Genomic DNA, 18,082 nt, shown 5'->3' with positions numbered 1-18,082 from the left:
GAGGGGGATGGGTGGGAAACGCTGTCCCTGGGGAAAACAGGACAAAGGTATTAACAGAGTGACTGGAAAGCACTGTGGTACAGCTGCCCTCTCTACCTATTGATGATTCATTGCATGCACTCCAATACTTTAAAATTAAGAATAAAATATGAAAATGCAAAGGTTCACTTATCAGAAAGGCTAAGAGAATAAATCATGTTGTGCTATAACTAAAGTCACAACTTTTTATTACAGAGGCATTTTGCATTTTATGTAGTAATTTGTCCCTTGCTAAATGTCTCTTGTTTCTTTATAGCCTTATATATGAAAAAAAGGTAGCATATGCTTTGCCACATAATAATTGGTGCATTTAAATCCCATTGCCAAATCACTTGAAAGACTGGAATTAAACTGAGTACTTTAGGGGAGAGGGCTGTTTGTTATACTTCTTTATTTCTCCCACAATGCCTTGCACACAGAAAGTACTCAAATATAGGGGAATTTAAAAAAATAAGGACATAGATTTCTTCCTAGGGATTTTCTAAACAATGACACATTTACTGAATAAATCTTAGTCTAATAATAAAAAGGTAGTTCCTTCACCATGAAGTGAGACGGTCTCTCTCAGCATTCATTCTGGAAGGAAATTCTGAGGGTGGGTGGTGGTAGCATTTGATGTCTTAAGTTCAAAAGTGACTTTATTAGGTAGGGGCAGAGCCAGGAGACATCCACGAGCTGGTAAATTGTATACAGATGAGTTTTCTTGAGGAAACATGTCATACCATCTTGGAACAGGCAGATTTGATCATTTGATATGGAGACAGAAACATTATTGAAATCTAATATCAGCGACTTAATATCTATTTCGTATGTGTCAAAGTTCTCCCATCTTATATAAGTCACTTGAGATTTGGGAACCTGTTTTTATTTTTGTAAAATTAAGGTCCTGAAAAACATGTCTCCCAAGGTGGAGCTCAATTCTATGATTTTTATGACTCCATATCTTGATTTTCTGGATTAAAATATATTTTAGTTTTCCAGAGCTCACATATATGATAAGTCAGGCAATAAACTGGAAGTTCAAAGGCTCAAAATAAATGTCACAAAGTCATGAAAGACAGTATGATGCAGTGTAAAGAATGACTTTTCTCAGATGGCCCAGGTCCAAACACTGCTCTGGCACATTCTGGATGTATGAATTTGGACAAGTTACTTATTTTTCTGAGGCTCAGTTCCTCCTGTAAAATAGAGATAGAAATACCTACCCTACAGGGGAATTGGTGAGCTTGAAATAGTAAACAACAAAGCAATTGTAGTTCTTCTCAGGGACTGTTAGTTGCAAAAAACAGAAATAAATTAGAATCAGCTTCACTAAAAAAAGGTTGATTACATTTTAGCAACCAGGAATTCTGAGGAAGCTCAATTATCATGAGTGTGGGTGGGCCGCCTGGAAACAAGAGTAGAGGGATGTGGGAAGCCAGGGATTAAGTCTGGTCTTTTTTCTGTCTTTCTCTTGCACAGTCTCTTCTTTCTGCTACTCTCTGAATACCTATTTCTTTCTCTTTTCTCTGTGGATTCACTTTCTTGTTCCTCTGATCCACTTGGGATGTGGTCACCAGCCCTCTCCTAAAATGGGTCCCAAACCTCTGTGGGTCTGCAGCATGACCCACATAACTGAGTCAATATCATGGTAATCCAACTCCAGATTCCTGGGGGATAAACTGTGACTAGCTGGGTTTTGATTAGGTGTGTACTCTTGGTCCAGAGAGCTGAGAGGTCAACTGGAGAGATGGGCTGCCTCTCAGTGTGACACATGGGCCTTCTGGGGAGGGGACTTTGGTGTTAGAGTACAAGTATTGTGCACTTGATTTTAAAAGAATCTACACGGCGTTTACTTCTGTTCTATAGACACAATTCCCACATGTATGTTTTCTTGAGTGGCAGAATGGTGGGGAGCTGGAGAAAGGGTGCTGAAGGAAGATGCACTGACAGTGATGCACTAGGCCTAACAGAGAGATGCTCATAGGAACTCAAACATAAGGAATTGTCAGTCCCTGTAAGGAAAATACACAGTTTATACTTCAGTAGGGCCCAGGCTACATCAAGTCTACGTGTATAAAAGCTATGTTTTATAATAGTATGTAAAAGGTTACATTTGTTTCAGAAAGCAGAAAACTTTATTGATAAGCCATATTAAAATAGTTAAAATCTCCATTCATGCATTCATCATTCATTCATTCACTTAGCAAGCATTAATTGTGTGTTTATTATGCTTGTGGTACTTGTTATACATCATGGTACTCATAAAAACTGGGAGACACACTTGTAAATCAGCAATTAGGAAGGAGCTAGATGTACACTTTTGAAAAAGCATAGCCAGAGCATTATGTGGGCCCAGGAAATTGACAAGGGGAGGTGCCCTAGGGATGGACCCTTGAGATGGTGCTTTCAGAGGCATTTTGGGGAAAGAAGGAGAGGAAGGGCATTCCAGAGCTGGGGAACAGAGAGGAGTGAACTATCCATACTCCATTGAGCACAAAATAGATCTTTGTGTCTGGAACCTACATGCATGGGTGGGCTGGGGGTGGGAGGAGTGGGTGCAGGGCCAGAGAAATGGGCAGGAGCCTGTTGGGAAAGGGCCTTTAGGCACTGAACTAAAGGATCTGAGCATCATCCTGAAAGTCACAGGAGGCAGTGACTGTCCTACACAGGGAGTGACCTGATCAGCTTAAGAATTACAGATTATTCTGGAATGCCATGGGGTAAAATGGGAAGAGTAACGTTGGGCTGTTGTAGCGATCCAGGAGAGATGCAGAGGACTAGCCGTTACTGCTGAGAGTGCAGAGATGACGACTTCGAAGGATGCTAGGGAGGGAATCTGGGTGACTTGTAGATTTTGGGTGGTGCCCTTGATTGTAGAGAACATGAGAACAGAGGACGGGCTTAAAGGGAAACGCTGAGACTGAGGGGCCTGTGGGACTCAAAAAAGAGGCTCTCCTCAAGCAGCTGAATAAATGTCTGGGGATAAGCAGAGAATCGTGGTTCAGAGATAGGGGTGCAAGTCTGAGCAGCAGATAGGCAGAGGCCCCGCATGAAGGGTCCCGAACAGCAGGAGGGGCCTGGGAGGGAGTGTCACTGGTGAAGTGCGACGGGACAGAGGCCTTGAGGCAAACTGAGAGGAAAGGCTAGAAAGTCGATGAAAAACCTTTGTCTAGGAGACAAAGGGAGAGAGAGGGTTCCAAGGAGAGAGTGGCAGTGTGTCTCAGGGCCAAGAGGGTCAAGAAAGAAGGACAAGAAGAGTGGGTGTCCAGCAGCTTTGGGAAAAGGGGCTGTTGGTGGCATTACTGGTGAGGTGGACCTGGAAGCCACGTGCGGGGACAGGGGCTACGCAAGTGAAGACAGTGGATGGGTCACTTCCCAAGAAGATTGACTAGAAAGGAAAGAAGAGAAATAAAGCAGAGCTCGAGGGGAAGTGGGGATTGAGGTGGGCTTTCTCAAGATGCGGCAGGATTGTTCATGTTAATAGGACGCAGAGAGCTGGTAGAAAGGGGAAAGAAGATACAGGGCAAAGAGGAAGACGGATGGAGCGCGGTCCCCAAGAGGGGGCGATGAGGGCGTCCAGAGCAGAGGTGGAGGGATCAGCCTCAGACAAGGAGGAGGAGAGGATGGGGCCCTACAGACAAGTCTGTCTGTGGCAGGGGAGGAAATTGAGGGAGTTCTCGATTGATGGCCTCAATTTTCTGGGTGAAGGAGGAGGTGAGGTGATCTGCAGAGCGGAGCGGGGGAGGTGGTAGAGGGGCGGCGGTTCAGGAAGGGGGAATGTTTGGTATATACAGCTTCTAACAGCAACGGGAGACAGAGCTGGCTAGGAACACAGAAGGATTGGTGGGGAGTACAGAGCACGTAGGTGGAGAATTGGAAGAACAATTCTGGCGTGTCTCAATCTCTCACAGCTGCTACATTTTCTCCCAAAGCCTTTATAAGTCTAGGCAGAGTAGCAAGAAATTGAATTGTTAGATTGAACCAGGGCTGAGGATTTGCAGAGTGCATGTTAACTGAAAGTTAAGAGGGGCTGAAAAACTGCAGGATATTGGGAAGAGAGGGTTGAAGTGCTGGGCTGTTGGACCCAGGATGGATAGAGAAGGGCACAAAATCAAATTTGTTTGCTAGATCAGGAGCAAATGCAAGGGGCCAGGACTCCAGGGCCTCAATAGGCCAGTGCTTGGGGGAACAAAAAGAGGGGCGAACTGTTCATACAAAGTGGGTTGTATATGTTCAGTTTATGGAGGTACAACTGTTTTGGGGGCTTTGAAATCTATCATCTGAAAGTTAATCGTACCTTTCGGATGAAGTTGAAGCCTTCCTTAATTTCTCCACCACCAAACTTTTCTCTCTGGCCTCTGAGCTCACATATCATTTTGTTTGCAGACAGGTAGTGGAAAGAATATTAAAACTGAATCCTCAATATATGAGTCAGGAGATCTGCTTTTCGGTCTTACTTTCAGCACCTATAAATTCTATGGCCTTGGCCTCGGTGGGGGCCACAGAGCTATAGCTATCTTGACCAGTCCAACTTGCTTAGGGACAGATTATTCTGTCTGTGCACATTATGTGCCTACACATCCCCAAAATCGATGTAATTCCTTTGTCTGTTTCCCACTTTTCTGTGGGAGGAGAGATGAGAGGGGCAGAAACCCTTCCTCCAGTCCTTCTACTTCAGTGCAGTTTATACAGTACCTAACATCAAAGGAAGCTGGAAGGGAGTCTATTGGGGAAGAAAGAGGTATTTTGCTTCATAAAATTTCCTAAGACCACTTTTATTTTAATAGTCTCAAAAGCAGATTTTGAGAGCATCAAGTTCAAGAAGCTTATAATGCCACAAAGGAAAATGTTCTGGAAGAAAAAAAAAAGGCCCTTTACAATCTGAGCTCTGTTATCTGACTGAGGTCAACAGAGACAGGCCAAATCAACAAGCATGACATGAAGGGCAAATTTGCAATTAAAAGAAGAATAGGGAATTATAAAGATGGATGGGCCGCATGACGTGCACACCCACGTCTGCGTGGCCTTGGCCTCAGACGCCAGAAATTAATGCTTTACTCTTTAGCACTCCTCACCTTTGGCTCTGAGCAGAAAGGCAAATGCATTAGAATAACAGCGGTTAGAACACTTACTTGGCTTGGAAGGCATTGTTGGTCCCCCGGTGGTCGAGGTCATGACACAGACATCCCACAATCACCGCTAAGGTCTCCACCTCCGTCAGGATCTCCTGAAACCCGGCGGTCTGGGAAGAAGGGAAAATGGCAACAGTCGCTGCTCGGGGCTGGGAGGACGGATAAGGTTCGTCTGCTGAGCAACAGTCAGGTGTTTTCATACCCACATCATTTAAGGGAATGATTAACTGCCACCCCCCTCGATGGCAGTGAGTCGGGTGGTCAGTTGTACACCCGGCCCCCCGCCGTGATGGATTAGCTTGCTGTCACAGTGGCCCTCGCTGGCACGCCAGGACAGAGTTCAGACTATTTTGTTCCCTTTTTAGAGAGGAGGCTGCCTATCCGAGACAGTGACAGTTTGGCAAAGGCCCAGAGAAAAACGTGGTTTGTCTCTATGTTTCAATGATGAGCATCCAGTGGTAGGAGGAGAGAAGAAGACATGAATTTAAATTGAATGCCATATATCCAACAGATGCCACTCAAATGAAAGCTGGCAAAAGAAAACACCTTTTTTTCTATATTAAAATAAGCAACTTATTAGTCCTCAAATGGGTACATGACAATATTCTAGAAGTTATCTTGTAAACACCTTGATGCATACTAGTTTAGAGGACAGGTTAAATTTATGTAGATAAATTAGAATTTATCTGTCTTGAAAACTAGAATTTGGCAGGGGATTAGGCAACTCAGATTGAGGATCAAGTGGAGTATTTCATCACCTGGAATTCTTCTTTTTATTATCCTCGGGTCTCTTGCTTGTGAACTGCAGGGCCCCGCATGCTACCTCGCAGTGGCTGTATGATGTAATTCTGTGACCACAAGCAGCAACGGCTCTCTGGTTCCTGCCGTCCTCCCATTAATTTAGAAGAGGAAGTGAGCCTCTGGAAAAGCCAGGCCTGGGCATTTTCTTGACCCAAAGGCTTTATGTCTCCCCCTTTTACTTTCTAAGTCTCCCATTTCATTACTTATTAAAATCTTCATCATAGGGCAGGACAAGGGGAAAGTTAGGGTTCAAATTGCCTCTATTTTCACATGTGTTTTCTCCCCAAACCTAGGATTGCTAGCTAATTACCTGTAAGACACTTCTCTGAGAGCAATGAAAACTTTGTTTTTTAATAAATTATGTTTTTATTGCAGAAATAACTGAATATGTTTCTGTGTTGAAAATTTTACTTTTTAAAATTGAGTTGGGTCCATGGCTATATTTAGAAATACACATAATTTCATTTGCTTAGCAAATGGGAATGTTAAATTGTTGGGATGGGGGGAGGGTAGAAATGGAATAGCCCACATTGAACCTGCGTGTGCCCCTTCATTTAAAAATTTGGAGTTGGCTGTTGGTTTTAAGTTAGCTTTATTTCACTTAAAGTATCACCTGCAATAGTTAAAACAAAACAAAAAATCAAATCCTAGTGAGAGACTTAGAACCAAAGACAGTAGTCCCCCATCCTTCCCCTTTCCTGATTCCCAAAGGCAACTACTTTCCATTTCCTTCTTGACCCAATTTCTAGGTTATCTTCTATCATATTTCTATGTAGTATGCACATATTATCAGCACTTGGTTATTTTTCAAGTATTTATGGAGCCCTTCCTATGTGCTGGCCACTGTCCTAAGAGATTTACAACAGCTGAACTTCAATCATCATCCCAACAGCCCTGTGAGGTAAGGACTGTTATCATCCCCAGGTGTGGATGAGGAAACTGAGGCACAGAGAAGCTAAGCTATGTGCCCAAGTTCGCACAGCTAGTGAGCGGCAGGCCGGCAGACTCTCCCCGGCATGCTGGTGCCAGAGTTTGCCCTTAAGCACTGGTGTATTGTGACAGGTGAGAATTTATCTTCTCATCCACCCTTTCTTTCCTTCCCTCACACTAGCAACGCAATCCATATACAGTGTTTTCCTGATTTTGACTCAGGAAATATTATACACTGTTGAGTTAACTAATATCCAATGATTGTCTCCTTTCTTATGGAAAAGTTTTTATTTCCTGGAGTTAAGATTTCTTTGAACATCTCAGTCTTCCTTGAGTCTTCTCACATCCTGTACAACTCTCCAAACAGCCCACCACTTATTCGACCCCTTCCTGTCCTGGGCACCCCTGCCGACGCCGGGTCCTGGCTTCCCGGCTGCCAGCTCTCCTCCACCAGGGTCGATCGCCCGTCTCCTGCACCCTACACCTCTCTCTTTCCTCATTTAGGCACTCATTCTGTGGGGGCACATCTGCCAGTGGCTTTGTGAGAAAGGTTTTAAAAAAAAAGTTTTTTAACACTGTGGGGAAAGGGTTCTTCTTTCTTTTTTTTTTTTGAGGCTTTGCATGACTGAACATCTTTATTCTATTCTCCTACTCAATCTGCTCAATTGTTAGCTGTCTAACAATTCCAGGTTACATTTTCACTCAGAATTTTCAAAGACTGTTCTACTGTTCATTGTCTAATTTCTGAAGTTGTTCTTGAGATGTATATACCATTTTTACTCCTGAGGTTCTTGATTTTCTCTCTTGGAGTCCCTCTCTAGCCCTGGGGCTTGGCAAATCCACAAAGACATGCTTCAGTTTGGGGCTTTCTCCCCAGCATCTTACCTGGTTTGCCTTTCACACTGGATGCACATTTTCTTTAGTATGCTTCTGCAATCTTTAAAAAAAAAAAGAAAATTCCTCTTCACTCTTTTTTCTGTCTTCCTTGAATGGGACACCAGTGGTTCAGTTGCACTTTGGGCTTCTTGTATGACTTCTTCATTTTCTTGTCTCTTCTTTCCCATTGTCTATAATGAGTCTTTCCCTCTCACTTTTCAGGAGTAATAATATTTTTTATTCATAGGCATTTTCTTGACTGTTGCTCCTTTCCTAAATAGCTATTCTTTTCTTGTGGCTGCATTATCTTATCTTTTTGAAGATATGATTATAATTCCTGTGAAATTCTCCGCTGCTCCCTGACCGCTGGTTTGTTTGGAGCTCCTTTTCTCGTGTTTCGTGGTTTCCCTCGCATGTCTGATATCCTTGCTCATCTACTCGTGTAAGAACAAAGCCCTACATGTTTGCCACATGGCAGTGTGCAGAGCGCATGTCTGTACATTGCTGGGCCTTACCACAGGGTGAGCAAACAGCCGGCTGGTCTTCTGCTGGAGATCTCCAAACATCAGTACGTAAACTCATTTCCCCTGGATTTTCCAATTGCTTGCATGGAATGGCATAAACAGAGGTGTTGGCATTCTGAGAAAAGAGAACTGTAGCTTCCTGCCTTTGAGAATTAGATTTTCGCTTAATTCCTTTATTTTCAGGGTATACCTAACTTTCCTTTTGTTGGTGTCCCCAAGTCTGCAGTTCAGTTTCTCCAGCACATACTCTGGTTTCTACATGGGTGAAGGGCAGAATAGCATGGGGAGGCAATGGCAACTTGGGGACTCAATGTTTTCATCCCCTGACTCACTCCATTTTTGTGGCACCTGAAGCCACAGTTTCCGAGCCCAGGTAGGTGAGGGGTGGGTGGGCCGGGTGTTTGCATGCGGACTCCGTCCTCCACCCCTAACCCTGAAGGCACTGGGTGCTTGGGCGGGTCCTTCTTTTCATCTGCTAAGCTGTGAACCATCCTCTGTCCACTTTCTGCCTTCATATATTATGGTTCCATGAAAATGAGTTTGTGTCCATTCCTTCTTTGTCACTTTGGGGTGATTTTTCAAAGGAGAAGGGGACATTTCTCTGTCATCTGTGTCATCTTGAAGCTGTAAGTCAGTCTTGTTGGGTTTGAATCCTGCTAATAGTGAGTAAATCCTGGATTTGTCAAATATGAAATAATTATCCACCATATTGTGGACATCAGTGTTGTAAGCAACAATGAAACTGCACTGAAATTTAGAGAGATTTTGCCTGGGAAAAAGTCATTGATTAGTACTGGCTGATGAACTAGAATGGTAAGAATAGGGATGTCATAATGGTAAAGTAAGGTAATTTGACTAGAAATTAAACGAAAAGTTAAAATCAAATGGCACTTAATATATTCAAGATCAAAATCCTGAGTTATTTTTAAGCCATCAGTCATCACCTGTTAAATAACATGATGGACATATTTTATTATAATGCTCTATGCAGCAAACTTCTCCCATGCCCCTTCTTGGAAATCCAACATCTAGCTCTTAAACTGTATCAGGAATGGATACCTTTGAGAATTGGATGAAAGTCACAGACCCTTTTCCCAGAGACTATTCCATCATTTTATGGTGTTCAAAGACCATGAAACTCACCACTAGATCTTCAGAATAAAGAATCCCTGAAGTACAGCACCCAGTCACACAAAACACATTTACCTCTGTCGATGGTGACACCTGAGTTGGTGAAGCAGCACCTATCTCCTGACTGTGATTTAAAGCTGTCTGCTAAATGATTTTTGAGAATCGTCAGGCCTGAAAAGTGTCCCCTGCCACTTAGTGTCCGTTTGTCCCTCCCCCACACGAATCCATCTTCTGTCTAGTCCGACCAACTCAGACCCACACTTAGCCCATCAAGGAGAAAAGCCAACTGCCTGTTGAAAGCCATAGAGTTTCAAAAGAGAAAACAATGGCAGCAGGAAGTAAATTTTAATGCATTTATCCCATGCTTGACTCTATTTATTCTTTATTTTCAAATAAAATTATGTTTTCTGTCCCTGATCCAATAATTGAGGATTCTGTTGACATTTATGTTAATGTATCTTCTCACCTATATCCCCTCATCATCCATATCAGAAATATAAAGCAGTGAACAATATATTCAAGTAAAGAGACAGTCAAAGCATACAGATCTAGTTTCCACATCACCCTTTCCAGAAAAGCCATGATCAGCCTCTGAGTAGGCTTTTAATGGTAGTCCTTTGTTGGGCTAAGACGTATGCTGAGATCATGTTCCCCCAGCCACTGCAGCATAGAACTGCTGGAACGCCAGAAAGACCCAAGCAGTAAGACTGATTGAGATGGTAGCTTAGATCACCCAGTGATTGCTATCATCTGGGCAACATGACGTTTAAACATCCTTTCAAAGCTGGTCATGAACCACACTAGTGAGTGGAGGGCTACCACCGCCAGGGAAAGATGGCTATGGTTTGGGGCCCTGTAGAATCCAAACACGCACACAAAGCAACAGCTGTAACAGCATCGGTAGATGGTGCTACAGAGACTTTGTTTATTTAACAGGTGTCATTAAATGCTTATTATGTACCAAGCAACCGGTATATCTGAGCGAAGAGGCTGGGGATAATACTCATCATTAACACTTCTGTGGTGCTTAGTATATGCCAGGCACTATTGTAAATACTTCAAATGCATTAATTCATATAATCCTTACAAGATCCTCCTGAGGAATATACCATTCCTATGTTCTCCATTGAGGATATTGAGTCACTAGACTCTACAGCTAGACTGTAACAGAGGTGGGATGAAAGCGCAGGCAAGCTATGTTCTCACCCTCCGTGCTAGTGACGGGTGTTAGTAGTTGCTCTTTTCTCTTTCTCGCTCTTCTAATTAAGAGCAATGAGGGCTGCTCAGAACATTACAAGGGGTTTGAAGAACATGGCTTTGCAATGAAGTGCCTTCTCTGGAGGAATCAGCACACCAGATCCCTGATCTGTGTCACGTCTCAACTCGTCTATAGGTGACTTCAACTGGGAGTTATCTGGGGTCTTTATTTGGTTCATTATTAAAATCAAGTTTATTTTAGCCAAAGAGTGCTCTTTAAGGGTTTCATTGTATATGCCACACACAAGCTGCTCATGTCTACCTGTGAAACTTAGATCTCCCAACGAGACCACAGGTTCTCTGAGAAGAATGCCTTCAGTCACTCTCCCAGTTCATCACATACCCCAGCTGCGGGTGAGAGATTTGTTAAGGTGCATGTTTGGGCTTCACAGGCATTTATAGCAAGCCCACCATGCTTCTTTTGGGAACTCTATTTTGTTTGCTTCAGGATGGAATGACCACCTCTAAACACATAAATCCAAGGGGGCAGGCTGATGGGTATCAACTGATTCAATATACTCTTCAGCGCTGATTCTAGGCAGAGGACTTTTTCAGGCTCTATGCTGGGGGCAGATTCTAATTGCTTCTCAAGACCAAATTTTAACTACTTGATCAAAATTTAACTAATCTTCCCTCCTTTTTAAAAGGACCCTATCTTCTCCAACTGGTGAGAGTGTGAGGAAAGCACAAGGGGGAGAAGAAGAGGTACTCACAACCACAGTACTCTGCTGGGATAAACACCCTACTGGACAAAGCAGAGCACCTGGAGGTAATGGTCGTGGCCCCTCAGGGTTCACAGCGATGTTTGTCTGCAGTATTTGGATCTGCTTTGTGGAAACAAGGTACTTCAGCCCCATTTTGAGGTCCAGAGAACAGGACCTCTCCAATGTTAGGGGATCACTGTATATGGCACCATATTTACATGTCTCTTTCACCAAAGTACGCAATGCAACACAAACCAGTTGTACTTTGTCTAATTATTCATGGGAGTGGGAAAGTTTTGATCAAGTTTGTTCCTATTTCTTCTCAAGATGAATTTAGCCAAATGTTGATTTAAATCTACAATGATCCTTACCCTACTGAGCTCAGAGTTGGGAAGACCTTATAGTCTACATTTAAATACTTTCTTTTATAACTAGAAGCTTCTGAAAATACTTATGATCAAATCATAGAACCTAAGTCATATTTTGGATATACTTGACTTTCAGACTCAAGTAATATTGCCAGTGTTTGCCCATGTAAGTCTCAGAAAGGCAAGGTAGCAAAACTTAGTGGTCTGTGCGGTACAAGTAAAATATATGTATCAGAGCAAATGTTTGATGCATGAATAAAAACCTGGGTTGATTTTAATAAATTTTATTCAGTTGTTTTTAACCCACTTCCAAGACTTAATTTTTATCCTAATTATTGTCATAATTTAAAAAAATTATTAATTTTGGAAGGTTAAAAGCATACAGAAAGTAGAATCCTGTAATGAATCCCCATGTATTCATTACTTAACTTCAACAGGATCCATGTTTTGCCAGTATCGTTTCATCTGTCTCTTCACATGCATTATTTGGTTTATTTGCTAGAGTATTTCAAAGCAAACCTCTGGCAACTATCAACACTCTTTATATTATTCTCAGGAAGTCCTGATGTGGTCAAATAAAAAACAGTCCAAATACCTCTGCTGTCATATTTTGATAAAATGGGCAAAAAGGTATATAAATGGTGTGAGGAAATGTTCAGAGTAAGCACCTTAATAAGATTTGAACAAAATTGAGATTTCTACTTCCATTTAGATACTGCAACAAACACAGCTGTATCTATGTGGTGCACGTACTTTATTTCAGAAAGAAATGAAAAACCATATTTGATTCTTAAGGGCTTAGCTTTCCATACTAAGAATATATGTGCTTTGTGGGTTTTTCGAGGACAAAGATAACATGCTTTGTTCATTTTTGGAATAAAGCTTATATTTTATGACAAATTACTAGTGAACTGAATATAAAATGATGTGGTTTGTGAGCATGGAAAATGAGGCACATCACTTGGTGAACATTTATTGTGCAGAGACAGACCTTTTCAAGTACCACATGAGGCCAGGTTGATGAATTTCAAGAACATGAGGCCTCTTCAACACTTACCCAAATTTTTATTAGCCATCATTGAGCCAAAATTAAACATGAGACTCATGCAAAATTAAAACTTTTTAAAGCTCCCAACTTGACACCCTTGAGTGCCAGTTCTCAGCCCCAAGAAAGTGCCACTACTAAGTCATAAACCGTGGAAAATGGAGGCTGTGACAAATGGTCGTAGCTCTGCTGCTGGTTCTCCCTGACCTGGAGGATTTGGCTGGTGTCGTAAAACACAAAGCGACAGATTAAGCAGTTTACCAACATCATAAAAATCTCAAGAATAAATTCACTTTAATCAAAAATCCTATATTGTAACTAGGCAGCCCCAGCCCAGAAACCACATACATTTCCTTACAAGCCTGTGTCCATGAGCAAGAGCTTATACTTTCCCTGAAATCCCAGACATGATTATGTTCATACGCTTTTACAATTTACATGTCCTAAGAAAAATACCCAGCTCTGGCTGGTGGTACGGGAGAATTTATTTTCACTAGAAAGGGAATGACCCATAACTCATGAATGGCAGTCTTAAAGTGAGTTATGGAGGTTACTCTCCTGTGAGGAAATGGATTGGATTATCCTTCTGCCCAGTTGTATGTTTGGTTATTAGCACACCAGGTTCTTAATTATGTGCGGCTTTGCCTTTTTTCTTTTATAAAATAAATGTGGATAAAGGGAATGTCAGCTAGAAGCATGGAGTGCCTAAATGGGGCTCTAAGAGGTGTCCAGAGAGAATAAAAATAGAAACCTTCCTAAATGATTAAAAGGTAGGAGTTTTAAATGTAATTTAAACACAGTATTCAAATTGATTAGCTCCATAGTTAATCTGTAGTGCCCAGTGCTGATATTCTGCAAAACATTAAAAATCACTCCCTTCCTAAATTAAAAATTTACCATTTTTTGAAGTTACACTGAAATTAAGATATGCCTACATGAAGATTAAAGAACTGGTTTTTCTAACATGCAGATTTTATTGTAGTATTATGATAATGCATCATTTATTTTAAATATAACTATATAAAAAATACATCTTATACCAGAAAGGAAATGCAATATAAAAATGATATCTGATGATTACAAACATGATTATTGTTTTTTTATTTTATTATAGTCAGCTGTTACAGAACAAAACACGTAGATCTCTTTGTACCTCCCAATATTATAATCTACAAAGAAATTAAGATTTCAGATTAGGATTCTGGTTACTAAGTAAAAATATTTTATTTAAAAATTTAATTGGTTCTGTCCTTCTTGGGGGACACAGTGGAGAGGAAGTTACAATTGTGCTTCTAAGATCTTCTTCCGGAAGAAATTTTCTATCTCAAAACTCAAGGACTTCCCAGAAAACAGCAGACAGAGGATAGCACATTATCCTCGAGCTGGTGAATAGGAAGGATTTTTCTCCCTAAATGTCCCTTCTGCTCTCTGGTTTGAATTACCAATAAAATGACTTGGCTTATCTCTGAAAATAATCTTGTTGACAACACAAATATGGACTTAAACACAGTACCTCCACATTTAAGATTTAAGAAGCCCCCAGTAAATGCCAGGGGGGGTGTCAATGTGTTTGCCGTAATACTTGGTTATTATTAGTGTTTAACTGCAATTCCCCACCAGCACCATGCCGCCAACACCACCATAAATTTTAATGTGATCATGTGCTCTTCTCTTTTCATATCCAGTGAATTCTGCACGATCATAATATTTTGTATGAACCCTAGCTGAACCTTAGTGTGATATGAAGAAAGAACAAGGTTTCTAGCAGTGATAGTTGTTCATCATTTTACAGTTTTTAAAAAAACTGGACACTAAGCAACATGAATAATATTACTCTAAACTAAATCCACTCATTCAGTGAATCTTTATTGAGCCCCACAGGATGCAGGGCATGGTCCAAATGCTAATGAGCACATTTATGGGATAGTAAAGAATACTGACTCTTAAGGAAACCTTTTTTTTCCCCCCGGAAAATCTGTCAGCACTCATACATCATTTATAAAACCAAAAAATGTCTCTGCAACCTTGGTACGACCACATGCCTTTTATTTTACAGAATACAAACAAAAGCATAGTCAGCATAGTCGTTTACACAGTGCATACAGATATGCACTGTGAATAAAACAAATGTGTTTATCATCTTTCATTTTGGATGTGCTTGATGGAATATTTATTCTACAAGCTTACACACATAAAGAGGATTTGTATAATTACTTTGATATTCAGGTTTTTATTCCCTGTTTTAACCACAAATAGTAATCGGCACTACTACTGTATTTATCTGAGGAATTAAGAATGTTTGGTGTATCTTAACTACTTAAATATCTCTTTGGAAGCAAAGAATATTGATTGTTGAAGGTTTTATTTTAAAAATTTGTAATTTCAGATCAAAGGCATGGAAAAAATAAGTAAGTCATGAACAGGGTTACCAGGGAACTAAATTTCTACCATTTCATATCAAATTGCCTAGCCTACATAGCAGTTCATTAAAAGAAATTTTTTAAATTTCTAAAAGAACAAAACTGCTTTGTTATCTAGACATGAGGTATTTCTGCTAAACACAACTCTGAGTTAATAAGCTTATTTTCTATGTTTGAAATAATTTTAGGATTAAAGGTAGGCTTAAAGCTGGTGAGTATATGATTATACTGTGCTTGTCTTGTTCTACATGTTGTAATAATTTGCTCAGCAACAACACACGACTCTGCATCTTCCCACTCCCAGAGACAATGGGCTTGGAAAAACACATTTCCGCAGATGCAGGGTCCCTGGGAGAGAGTGCTGTATGATTCACGCTAACAGCTCTGCGGGCAAGGAGGCAGTCGTACAGAATTACAGGTCTGTCTCGATGGGAGGGGCTCTTTTCGGACACATGGGCTTTGTTGGTGTCTCTTTTAAGAAAGGGTGTGGGGGTATGTGCTATGGTATCTCCTGCCGTGGAAGAAACGAAGCACTTTCAGAGAAGGCTTGGTAAGGTTTTAAACACCCCTTTCTTTTCTGGCAACTGGCTGGGAAACTTTGCCTTGGAGCGCCATCTAGAGGAAAATTCAGCGCACATACGCCATGCTTCTCTTGGCATTGTGACTCAGTGAATCCAGGGGTTGGTGCGTTGTGGTTTTTTTCCAGATTAATAGAGAATTTTAGTTGTAACTCAACACATGGAAATAGAATATGAGATAACTAGAATTGAAATAGAATGATGAGAACAAAACAATCTTCAGGACTGCCTGACTTCCGTGCCCACTCATGGAAATAAGTAGGTTATCATTTTGCTGTACGCTGAGGTTGTATTTCAGAAATTGGAACTGATGACTGAATTCTTTTTTTCTTCAGAGATTAAGCTTTGTTATCTCTATAATTACTTTCTTACTTAAAGAATTCTGATTAGCCAGATCGCCTGTGGTCAAGTTGGAAAAGAGACTGCATGTGCTAGGGACAAACAAAAGTTGACATTTTCAAACTATTATAACCCTTAGTCAAATTCTGCATAATTTAATAAGCAGGAAATAATATCTTTTCCAGATGTGGTTACTCAATTCATGTGAGGGAGAAAAAAATAACACTCACCAATGTACTCTTTCCAAAGTCATATTTTTATTTCACATTCCCCCCTCCACTCCCAGGAGAACTTTAACAGTGAATTCTCCTTTTTTTTTTTTTTGCACTAGCATTAATACAAAAACAAAACATAAAGCTTCTCAAACAGTGATAATCTTCAAGGTTGCTGAGCAGACTTGTAAAAATAACTATGCCCTTGAAATATTCTAGCGGTAGGAATATCCCCATGTGGTGAGTTTGAGAGTTCTGCTTTCTCCAGTTTCTTGAAGATGGTCCATATTATGGAAACATTTACTGAAAAAAAAGCAGGTATGTATTTCCTTTTCCTCCAGGGTGCCCAGCCTGGCCCCACAGCTCCTGCCAGCATCCTGCATCCTGACTCTTTGAAGCCTTGTCCTAAGAGTTTGTTTCCTCTAACTCACAGAGTCACGGCCATTCTTTTTTCCTTGGTTGAATGAGGTTCCTGCATATTTATTTTGGCAGTTCATTATAAATCCACAGGTTTCAAAATAATAGGTTAATAATTTCTTTATTGAATGTCCTCTGTGAGCCAGACCTATGAACTCTGCACATTGAAAATTATTCCTTATTTACTGAGATCTGATATGATAAAGCAAGATGAAAGTGGTTATTTATCTTTTTTCAAGCAACACTGGCACTTGAGCAATTAAGGCTCATCGCTGAAAGCATCCTCCTTCCTCCCCCTTCGCTGGCTGGCTGCTTTTGTGTGTGTTACAGAAGAATGGGGCCAGTCCGTTTCCGTGGGCCTGCCTGCTTGGGAAGACTTCAGCACTGAGGACACAGAGCACAAGTCTCCGTGTATAAAAGTGAGGACCTTTTGGTCCCATCTTGTGCACATTTGAGTTCAAGTTACCTGAACACACGTTTGTGGAAGACCGAACAAATGCATCACAACAGTCACAGCGCTGGTGAGATCGGGCGCTGAGCAAATAAGTGAATGTTTTTGAAAAAACAAGACATTATGCTTTTGGCCTCAGGCTTCTTACTCTAGAGTAGAATGAGAGATCTGTGACTTAAAATACACAGCAGGGAGAAAGACATGTTGCACGAAACTGTTTAGAGGAGAAGTAATTATTATTGCTTGGGAGAAAGGGGAAGACTGTGGAAAAGCTGGAGTTAGATCAATGTCATAAAGTATGAGTAAAATTTTCAGAGGCAGGGAACAATGCAGAACACTTCATGAAGAAGGAGCTGAACAGTCATTCATTTGGACCAAAAGAAAATGTATGCCTTTTGGAGTTTCCTATGTGCGGTTTAAATTTTAGTCTGGGCACAAAGATGTGAAGTATTTAGATTTATGTTATGAGACTCCAAACCTCATGTTCTCTGGTTTTTTTTTGTATGGCAAATATGTTTACACACACACACACACACACACACACACACACACGCCCATATACTTATGTATGTTTATTTAATAGTGAAACTAAAGAAACCAATATACGTAAGCCAGAAAACCTTTCACTTGATGATAGCTTAACATTGTAAGTGGAAATAAGGCCAAAACAAGCTTTGTTTTTTGCCTGCAAATGGAGAGATGAGTAGAGGATTTTATTTCAATCTTGGCCACAAACATTTGCTTTTAGATTAAATTCCGAGGTTTACCTCTGGTCAGCCGCTCCAGCTATCTCCAAAAAACAGTCCGGCCCCCTTCTCTGGGAGACAGTGCCTAGAGCTGAGATTTGAAGCCTAGCACACCCGTAAGTGCTAGAGG

The 18,082-nt window shown here is 41.0% G+C and overlaps 1 protein-coding gene across 1 annotated transcript in view; it reads right to left on the bottom strand.

The window, feature by feature from the left end:
• The window catches only part of PDE11A (phosphodiesterase 11A), a 395,750-nt gene that overhangs the window by 82,866 nt on the left and 294,802 nt on the right, over window positions 1-18,082 (bottom strand). Inside the window, exon 13 of the mRNA XM_036879447.2 lies at window positions 5,154-5,263. Within this exon, the coding sequence (XP_036735342.2) occupies window positions 5,154-5,263 (110 nt within the window). The remainder of the gene's footprint in view (window positions 1-5,153; window positions 5,264-18,082) is intronic.

This window comes from Manis pentadactyla, chromosome 6, assembly GCF_030020395.1.
Source record: "Manis pentadactyla isolate mManPen7 chromosome 6, mManPen7.hap1, whole genome shotgun sequence".
NCBI lineage: Eukaryota > Metazoa > Chordata > Mammalia > Pholidota > Manidae > Manis > Manis pentadactyla.
The sequence above is the reverse complement of the archived record's forward strand: the minus strand, read 5'-3'. Positions and strand labels throughout refer to the sequence as shown.